The sequence below is a fragment of the Arachis hypogaea genome, chromosome 4 (genome assembly GCF_003086295.3).
Source record: "Arachis hypogaea cultivar Tifrunner chromosome 4, arahy.Tifrunner.gnm2.J5K5, whole genome shotgun sequence".
NCBI lineage: Eukaryota > Viridiplantae > Streptophyta > Magnoliopsida > Fabales > Fabaceae > Arachis > Arachis hypogaea.
This window is the reverse complement of record NC_092039.1, coordinates 3,768,195-3,778,806: the sequence shown is the minus strand read 5'-3', so window position 1 is coordinate 3,778,806 and position 10,612 is coordinate 3,768,195. Positions and strand designations below refer to the sequence as shown.

The 10,612-nt window shown below is 31.4% G+C and overlaps 1 protein-coding gene across 1 annotated transcript; it reads left to right on the top strand.

Annotated features, from left to right (window-relative positions):
* The first annotated feature begins 7,113 nt into the window (after positions 1-7,113).
* On the top strand, positions 7,114-10,497 carry LOC112795824 (F-box/kelch-repeat protein At3g23880). The gene has a single exon (XM_025838002.2). It carries the CDS (start codon positions 9,185-9,187, stop codon positions 10,340-10,342), a length of 1,158 nt encoding a protein of 385 aa, XP_025693787.1. The 5' UTR covers positions 7,114-9,184; the 3' UTR covers positions 10,343-10,497.
* Positions 10,498-10,612: the final 115 nt, after the last annotated feature.

The window sequence follows — 10,612 nt, the reverse complement described above, 5'->3', positions numbered from 1 at the left end:
TTTCAAAGAATTATCCATTTAATATAAAAAGAAACATCTATTTGTTTAACAAAAGAAACATCTGACATAGATTTTTGTATATTGCGTTTGGCTCTTCAGGATGTCCCTGCAAAGTGAAAGCAAAACAAAGCATTTATGGTCAACGTGTATGCATAGATTAATAGCTATCTATGTCTATTATATATTAACTATAAAAATGTTCATAAGTCACAACAATTGAATCAATAAGTATAATATGAGTTCAATTACTTCAAAGTTAATTCCATTCTTAAATGGTGATTCTTTTTAAAAGAATCGTCCATTTAGTATAAAAAAGAAACATTTATTTGTTTAACAAAAAAAAAAAACATGTGACGTAAATTTTTGCATAAACATTCAAGTTGCCTACAAGAAAAAAGATACTAAGTAGGACTAAAATAAAATACATCCAATTTGATGTACTAACAAATTGGCAAATTTAGTTTATTCCCAGTTGTTGCTTATACATAAAAATACAATTCTACTATTGGCAAAGTTGTAGCTGAACCAAGGATGAAGCTGAAACTTGAAGCTAAGTTCTAAACTTGACATTTACTACTCATATTGTACAAAACTAAACCTGTCGATCTCCTTGAAGCATCGGACTTAGAAAAGGAAACATATGGAGTAATTAACAAGAAAATGAAACTTGGGGGAATGTCCTAGTTGGTCAGGAGTGCTAACAAAATTAAAACCTTTCACACTTCTATTTATTTGTCTATTATGGTTTTATAGTGTTTTACAATTGAAGAATAATCAACACTTTTCATTGAAAAATAATACACAAAATCGATCAAAAATCATCCACATACATACTAAAAGCAACATACGTTTATTATGGTTGAAAACGTATACACAAAAAATTTAGGAAAAAAAAAACCTTATTTCACAGTGTCTAGTTAATATAACACATTGCGAATGTGTAGTCAAATTTCAAACCACCCACAAACACTATCTCTTTTTTTTTTGGGGCAAAGTCAAAGAATCTTATCACAAATAATACAATTCAATCTAACAAAGCAGTAATATCCAATCTCTATGCACCGTCATCTCAGCAATAAGGGCCCCCCTAACGACATCAACATCCAATGTCGAACCAGTACATTGACCTATATTCACCACAATCAAACCCAATTTTATTCTATCTCAGTTAAAAAAGAAAAGAACGGCTAGTTTTACAAAAAATCCATTTGAATTCCTTCAATCAAACCTCTAATCTTAGATAGCAGCAACATCCAACAAATCAAAATTCATTCTATATGATTGTGTCATTATATGCATATGATCTGATTGAAAATTCACTTACAACTAATTTACTCATACCCTTTTCAATCAAGAAACACCCATGAATAGATACTAATCGATTAGTACTGTCAGACGAGGCTTTACGGCGCTAGCATGAGGAGTCCGACGCGGCATTCGTCAGAGCAGAGCAAGGGGAAGCCAGCGTTGAGTTGTCCGACTGAGAAGGGGGCGTTTCAATGGCACTGCGACAACAATGTGCAGCAACAGTGGCAACTGTGGTGAGAATCAGACCCCCTGGTTGCTTGCACGTGGGCGGCACGATGGCGCTGCGGCGGACTAGACCGAACCTCTGACGAACACGGCTAGTAGCACATGGACAGGATTAGGGACGGATGTATTCATTGGGAGTGAAATTCCAAAAATGTCTTAGTAGTTCTTAGTGAAATGTCTAAATTGCCCCCAGTATATAATTAATTTTGACCCCAGGACCCAGACCCCACTTTAAACTAAATCTCTAACCCTTCTTTTTCCCCAATCTTCTTCATCTGCTCCAGCCCTCCCTCCAGGCTCCAGCCGCCAGTTGCCGTGTCGCATGCCACCAGGCACCAGCCCACCACTCCGCGTTTCAGACAGTGTCATGGTTCTCTCCTCGCTGACGTCTCCGCCCTCATGTCTCCAGAGTCCAGAGTCACTGGCTCACTACTGCGTGCCGCATCTCTGCATGACCGCATCCCCTTCTGGCTTCTGCCTTGTGCCTCCTTCTTCTTCTTCTTCTTCTTCGAATACTGCGAATCTGCGAATCTGAGTTCCTCTTCTCTCTTCGGTTTTCACTCTTCAGACTTCAGCAGAGAACGCCTACCTTTCGTCTTCGTCCTGCTGCCACTGAACACCGCACACCCACACCGCTACTGGCTATTGGGTTCTGCACTTTTGCTACTTAGTTCCTAGAGTTCAGCTGTTCAGATTCAGTCTTGAATTATTCTATTTCTTGGTACATTCATGAATCATGATTCAGAAATCTACAATTCTATTTATTCCATTATTTGCTAATTGGATTAATTTGTTTGATAATTGATTTAGTTGGTTTGTTAATTGTGAATTTGTGATTGAATTTGTTCTGATGTAATTGTAACTTTGCAAGTTTAGTTTGATTAATTTGTTTGTTAATTCACTTATTCACTTGTTGGATTAATTTGTTTGTTAATTTGTGAATTGGGATTGAATTTTATTCATTTACACTGTACTCCTTTTTTTCTTCTTCGATATATAAAGATTGAGTCTCTTGGTCTTTCCTACTTGCTTAAGATGGAAAAAAATGAAGACTAATATCTGATATGTAAAGACTCATTATATGGTATTGTTTATATGAGCTTTGAAATAAGTTTATATATATGGTATTGTTTAAATTTCATTATAGCCTTACAGGGCCTTTGAAATATTGTTTATATGACTCAATGAGTAATATTACCTCGTTGACTTAGATGGCATTTATAGGCAGGCTTATAGCAATTTTGTCTCATCATCAAGTGTGCATCAGCACCGCAGGAGCCTAGAATGGATTAAAATATTAGTTGTTGTTATTTTTGTTGGAACTTGAAAATTTATTTAAATGACATATGTATATCAATTTTGTATTTATAATTTTTAATTTGTGTAGAATTGTAAACTTTTTTATTAATTAATTAACTTAGATTTATAATTTTATCTTATTAGTAATGGAGAAATATTTCAAAAGAACCTCGTCATTGGAGATTGGATCTCAAAATAATTCATCGACCTCTTCTAATCAAAAGAGGTTTTTAGAATTCGAAGTAGAGAGTCTTATAGCAAATCCAGGACAACGACCAAAGATTTCAAATTATCATCCGAATGACAGAGACAAAGTTAGATGTGCATATTTACAAAAAGGTCCTTGTCAACCAAGGACTTATGATTTTCCACAAACTGCTTATGGTTCTTCTTTTCGAAGATTTAATCCTAATTGGTTTTATGACTATGGCAACTGGTTAGAGTATAGTATATCAAAAGATGCTGTTTTTTGTCTTTGTTGTTATCTTATGAAACCCGAGACTGAAGGTGGTGATGCTTTTGTAACTAATGACTTTTCAAATTAGAAAAAAAGGAAAGACTACAAATTCATGTTGGGATTCATGATAGCGCTCATAATCAGGCTTGGAGAAAATGTGAAGCACTTATGAGACCAAAACAACACATTACTGCTGCTATTGAAAAACAATCTGAGCAAGCTAAAAAGAATTATCAAATTCACTTGACAGCAACAATTGATTGTATTAGATTTCTTTTGCGACAAGGATTGACCTTTCGTGGTAATGATGAGACAGATGATTCTGTTAACCAAGGAATTTTTTTGGAACTTCTAAACTTTCTTGCGCAACATAATGAAGAGATTGATCGTGCTTTCAAAAATGCTCGTGGAAATCTTAAACTAATAGCACCCTCAATCCAAAAAGATATTGTAAGAGCTGCTGCAAGGGAAACGACAAAATTCATTGTTGATGATCTTGGTGATGAATTATTTGCTGTATTGGTTGATGAAGCCCGCGACATTTCCATTAAGGAGCAAATGTCAGTTTGCTTAAGGTATGTGAACAAAGAAGGACAAGTTAGGGAGCATTTTCTTGGTCTTGTTCATGTTTCTAATACTAATGCTTTATCTCTAAAATTAGCATTGGAATCATTATTAGAAACATATAATTTAAGTTTATCAAGAGTACCTGGACAAGGATATGATGGTGCAAGTAACATGCAAGGAGAATTTAATGGTTTGAAAACTTTGATATTGCAAGAAAATTCTTATGCTTTCTATGTACATTGCTTTGCCCACCAACTTCAGTTAGCTCTTATAACGGTGGCAAAAAAACAAGTTGAAATTGCTTTGCTTTTTAATTTGTTAACCAATTTGTGCAATGTTGTTGGAGCTTCGTGTAAACGAAGAGATATGCTTCGTGATAGTCAGATGACTAAGACAATTGAAGCATTAAAAAGTGGAGAAATTTCTAGTGGGCGTGGTTTGAATCAAGAAACAGCTTATAGAGGTGAATACTGAATTGAGATATTCTATCAAGTAGTTGATAGACAACTTCAAGAACTCAATAATCATTTTATAGAGGTGAATACTGAATTGCTTCTTTGCATAGCTTGTTTGAATCCAAGACACTCATTTTTTGCATTAGATAAGGAGAAGTTGATCCAGTTAGCTCAATTTTATCCATTAAAATTTTCTTCCACTCAACTTTTGGCACTTGACAGTCAACTTGAGAACTTCATACTAGATGTGTGTTCTGATGATCATTTCTCGGACGTAAATGGAAATTGGTGCTCTTTCTCAGAAGTTGGTTGAGACTCGAAAGAATATTGTTTATCCATTAGTGTTTCTTCTTTTAAAGTTGGCTTTAGTTTTTCCTGTAGCAACTGCATCAGTTGAAAGAACTTTTTCTGTTATGAACATCATAAAGAGTCGACTGCGTAACCGTATGGGAGATGAATTTTTAAATGATTGTTTAATGACATACATAGAAAGAGAGACATTTGATTGTATTGACAATGAAAAGATTATTCAATCTTTTTAAAATATGAAACCTAGAAGAATGGAATTCTAAATTATTTGTTATTATTTTATTATTTTGCCCCCACTGAAAAAATTTTCTGGATCCGTCACTGGACGGGATGGAGGCGTTGCGGCAGTCTGGGGCGAGCCTCCGACGTCGGCTGTTGCTCGCATGTGAACGGACGGAGGCGCTGCGGCGGTTGACGGTGGTGGAAAAAGGCGTCCGACGAACCTGGTTGAGAGCAGGGACGGATCCAGAAATATTATCATGGGGGGCCAATAACATATATAATATTAAAAAATTATGCAAAAAATTATATAATGTAAAATGCATTACAAAAATATACCAATAGAGAATATATTTTAAAATAAAAAAATATGTATGTATTTTTTATTATCGGAGTGGTCGATTTTTTGTATCATAAAATTCATCGATAATAGAATCTGTGTTAAATTTTTCAGCAATGTTCTTTTTAATATAATTAAAAGACAATTAGTAAGAAATTCATCTTTCATTTTGTTTATAAGTTATTCTTCACAACATTCATAGCTGAAAAAGATCTCTCAGTTGTAGTAGTTAAAACATAGAAAATTAATATCAAATGAATCAAGAAGAACGCTTACAAGAAGAAAAAAATCTACTTGATGAGATTTGAAAAATTTTATTTAATTTAAAAATATTAATAATAATATCTTTTCAGATTTTTTTGATATCATTAACTTTTCAGATATTAAAAATTATTAATATTTAAGTTAAATTAGACTTTTTTTTATATTAAATTAAATATTAAATAAATTTTGTAAAAAATTAAATTATACTTAATAATTTATTATTATTAATTTTTTTTTTTTAAAAGTTGGGGCCGAGGCCTCCATTCCCCCTCCCCCGCCGCGTATGTCCGTCTGATTGGGAGGCACTGCCGTTGGATGATTTTGAATATTGCTAAAGTGAAATGGTAAAAGGGGAAAGATTTAGCTAGGTTAATTTTGTTCACTTGAGATTAATTTTAAATATTACTTTTTTGTTTGTGTGGTGAAATGGGTTTTAGAGTTCAGCTCAATAAAAATTGACCGGATCCACAAAATTGTTTTATTATTTATAGAATCTTTGAAGTGCTTTCTTCCTAATAAATAATTATTTGTTCTACCAAGACTATAAATTTATACAACATTTCAAGATATTTAGTATTTTTCAAACTCTAAAGAATGGAATGAGGTGACTTAAGTATTTGGTTTTATGAGTTATATATAGTTACATTTAATTTGTACTTGTCAAACAAGTTTTTTAATTATACTAGTGTTTTTTTAGTATATTATATAATTTGAAAATATTGTTATTTGGACTAAAATTAGTGATATACATGTAGCTACAGTATAAAATCTTGATGTATGAGTAAAGCTTATTGATAATTATATGTCAATTTAGAAAGGAATTTTTTTTAGTATAAATTTTATAGTTAAAAATAAGGTGATGATTGTAGTATCCAAAAATATTTATCTAACTTATCAAAAAATTAAAAATTAATATTTAATTTTAAAAATATAATATAAATAATATTAAATATTTAAAATTTGTTATAAAAAATAAGTTAAGTACTAACTATACTTTAGAATTCACCTAAAGATAAAGCACACATATATACTCTAATAAGCAGCACTTTTTTTGGGTTATAAGGATAAAAACTGGTATAGTATGATATTTTGTTTTTTTTTTTTTAATGCATTTTGGCTGATTTTATTTATAGTGGAATATTCCCACTTACAACTTTTGACATCTAATAAGTGATGGTTTTGTAAGCCATTATCCCACTTTTCTAATAAGTCATCATCAATTTAGATAGCTAGTATGTGTCCCATGACTTTTCATAAGGCAGATAAAAACTAAAAAGGATTATAGGATGATAAACATTACATTAATCAACCAATGTTTTCAGGACAGGTGTATCAAAATTGTATGTCCTAAGTAAACAATTATTAAGTTTGCATGTAAGGGGATATTAGAAGATACTAGAATGAAAATTTCTCTAATTCAATTCATGGCATTAATTTGTCGTTTCCTTGGTAAACTTTTTGGGGACTCGTAGAATTTCCAAGTTGCTGTGTCATCTTATCTAAAGAAAAGAAAATTGAACTAAAAAAACAAATAAAACATGTGGCGAGTTGGCATGAGTGTGATGGGGTGGGCTTTATAATGATAAGAATTTTAATTAAGACCAATGCAATCCAATCTTCATTTATCTAAAGGAAGTGGTAGAGGAAGAAAGAAGCAAATGAATTTGTGAGAGAGATACTTTCTTTGATATAATTAAGGTGCGTTTAATTTGCAATTATATTATGTCACTAAATCCTCATTTTGATTTATGAGATTCACGCGATTACTCATTTTAGTTCCTAAAATTTAAAATTATTTATGTTAATTCTCCAAATTTAAGTCCAGACACCAATATAATCCCTCAATTCTTTCTGACGATAACTAGACAAACGAAATGTTGAGATTGCACCATTCCTGCTACGATGTATGATAAATAAATGATATCGTTTATTTTTTATATCCAAACAAATTAGAAATGAAGAATAGTAGAGGTAGAGAATAAGACAAATACTTTATTTTAGGTCTCCATCGTTTCTTTTCCCTTCATATATAAAACGACGACATTTCTGACTTGTTTGGGTGCCAAGGATAAACGACGTCATTTACCAATCATCTAAGTGATAGGAAGAGTGTCATCGTCATCACCGGAAAGAATCGAGGAACCATAGTGGTGTCTAAACTAGTATAGGTAATTTTAAATTTCAAAGACTAAAATAGATAATTGCGTAAATTTCAGGGATCAAAATGGAGATTTAGTCATGTGTGGATTATATGATTAGATAAAAGATTATGAATTTAATTTTACATGAATAGTCATACAAAATTAATTCAAATTAAATTATTAGTTTATGAGTTTAATTTTGTGTATTTATTATTTGTTTATTCCTAATTACTTCACTAACAAGAACCATGTTAGCACATCAAGTTATTAAAGTGCTAATAGGTTGAAAATGAATATTTTACAGTATAGTATATTATGTGTTTGTGTGTGTGATATAGATACTACAGAAATCTATTCGTGCCTGTTTGATAAGATTAAGATTGTGGTTGGACTCATTTCTTTTTTCTCTTTTGGTGGGTGATTATATATATTATATAGATTCCTATATAATGCATTGCAATCATTTCATTTTTAAAGAAATGATGATAGGATTGAAGATATAATGCATTAAATAATAATGACACAGTTTCTCTTCACTGAATGTTACTCCATCAAACATCATACAATTTAAAAATATCCATTATACCAAAAATACAGAAAAGAGAAAACCATACTCTACTAATAATTTGTATGATATATGGGGTATATTAGGAATGAAAATTTATTTTATTATTATAAGTATTATTAAGCAATGACTCTAGCGCGTAAAGGAATCAAAGCAAACTATTCAACAATGAACCAGATTATGACGTCATAGAATAAAAAAATAGTTATAATTGGTGTCTGGAACATCTTAGATTCGTTCTAGAGAATTTTTTTTACTACATCTGACGAAGTAACTTACTTGCTTGAAGACAAGGCACTGTCTTTGAAACTAACTGCAACGTGGCACCCCATTACTAACTCAAGAAGCATATTTATAAATTTAAAAAATATTATTTATATATTAAAATTTTAATCATTAAAATTAACTATTAATATATTTTTATATAAATATATGTATAATTTAATTTATTTTTAATATATATTTATATGTTAATAATAAATTTTAATATATACAGGACATAATTTTATAAATTAACCATACATAATTTTTATGAAATTAATTTTAATATATTAATAATATAAAATATTTTATATAATCGTATATATATTTTTATTTTTAATAATTATTTATATAATTTTATTTAATTAAATATTAAAAATATTATTTATTTTTAAAATTTAATTTTTATTTAGTTTTTTTTAAATTTATTATTATTTAATTAATTTAAATATTTAATTTCACATATTAATTATTTAAAAAATTAAAAAATTTATTTATTTAAATTAAATAAAAAATAATATTTAAAAATATTTAATTACACTGATTAGATATATGTATAAAATAATTTTATACAGTATATTAAAATTAAATTAAATTTTTATTTAAAAGGAGATGAAAAAGTAATCAAAGACACATAAGTATAAATAAGCATGAATGAATGAATGAATGAATGAATGAATGATGATTAGCATCGCCATCACCATCATCATGATCATAAACCATCATCAACCACCCATGAAATGAAACCTCACACAAAAACACAAACACTTGAGCATGTCATCATCATCGCAGGGAAGAAGAAGAATCGATTACCACCAAAGAGGACTGATAAGAACTAGTTCCATGGAGATGGAGCAGGCCTTCATTCCAGACGAGCTTGTAGTGGAGATTCTGTCAAGGATTCCAGTGAAGTGTCTTCTGAAATTCAGGTGCGTATGCAAGTCATGGAACTCTCTCATCTCTGACTCTTACTTCATCAAAAAGCACCTTCACCACTTCACACACCATAACAGAATCATTCTCAGTGCCACAACCGCTGAGTTTCATCTCAACTCTTGTTACTTAAACTCTCTCATCTCTTCAACTTCTTCAACCACCATTTCTGAGCACCTTAACTACCCTGTCAAGAACAAGTACCGCCATGACGGCATCGTTGGTTCTTGTGACGGCCTTGTTTGTTTCGCCATTAAAGGTGACTGTGTTCTTCTCTGGAACCCCTCCATTAGGGTCTCCAAAAAGTCTCCACCTTTGGGCAATAATTGGAGACCCGGTTGCTTCACTTCCTTTGGTCTTGGCTATGATCATGTCAAGCAAGATTACAAGGTTGTTGCTGTGTTCTGTGATCCCAACCACTTCTTCAGTGAATCCAAGGTTAAGGTTTATAGCATGGCAACAAATTCTTGGAGGAAGATTCAGGATTTTCCTCATGGTGTCACCCCATATCAAAATTCAGGGAAATTCGTCACTGGAACTCTTAATTGGGCCTCCAATTTCACTCTTGGACCCACCTCTTCTTGGATTATAGTTTCTTTGGATCTTCAGAAGGAGAGTTACAGGGAAATTCTGCCACCTGATTATGAAAAAGAGGAGACTTCATCAACACCTACTTTGGGTGTTCTTAATGAATGTCTGTGCATGAGTTATGATCATAAAAGAACTCATTTTGTTGTGTGGGTGATGAAGGATTATGGTGTGGCAGAGTCATGGATCAAATTGGTGACAGTTCCTTATCTTCCTAACCCTGAAGATTTTTCATATTCAGGGCCATATTATGTTTCAGAAAAGGGTGAAGTGCTTCTCATGTTTGAGTTTGACTTGGTTCTGTTTGACCCAAGTGATCGTTCCTTCAAGTATCCTAGGATTCAGAATGGCAAAGGTTGGTTTGATGCAGAGGTTTATGTTGAAACACTAGTTTCACCAATGAAGCATTAAGCTTTTTAATTTGGTTCTGTTATGTGAGTAAGAATAAAAATGTTGTAAATTATTTTAAATCTTTGCAACCTTTATTTTTGCTCCTTTTTGTTGTAAGTTCTTAATGATGTGTAATATGTCAAAGATGTGTATAGAATGATGTTAATCTTTGCTTACATCTCAGTTATGAGTTGTTTTTTGTTGGAAATGTATATATAACTATATTTATTTATTTGTTTATAAGAATTTTGTTTTATGGAAAAAATTTACATTTACTAATGGTAAGTTCTT

Excerpts from the sequence above, each read along its gene's own strand:
- LOC112795824 (XM_025838002.2), top strand. The coding sequence starts at position 9,185 with ATGTCATCATCATCGCAGGGAAGAAGAAGAATCGATTACCACCAAAGA.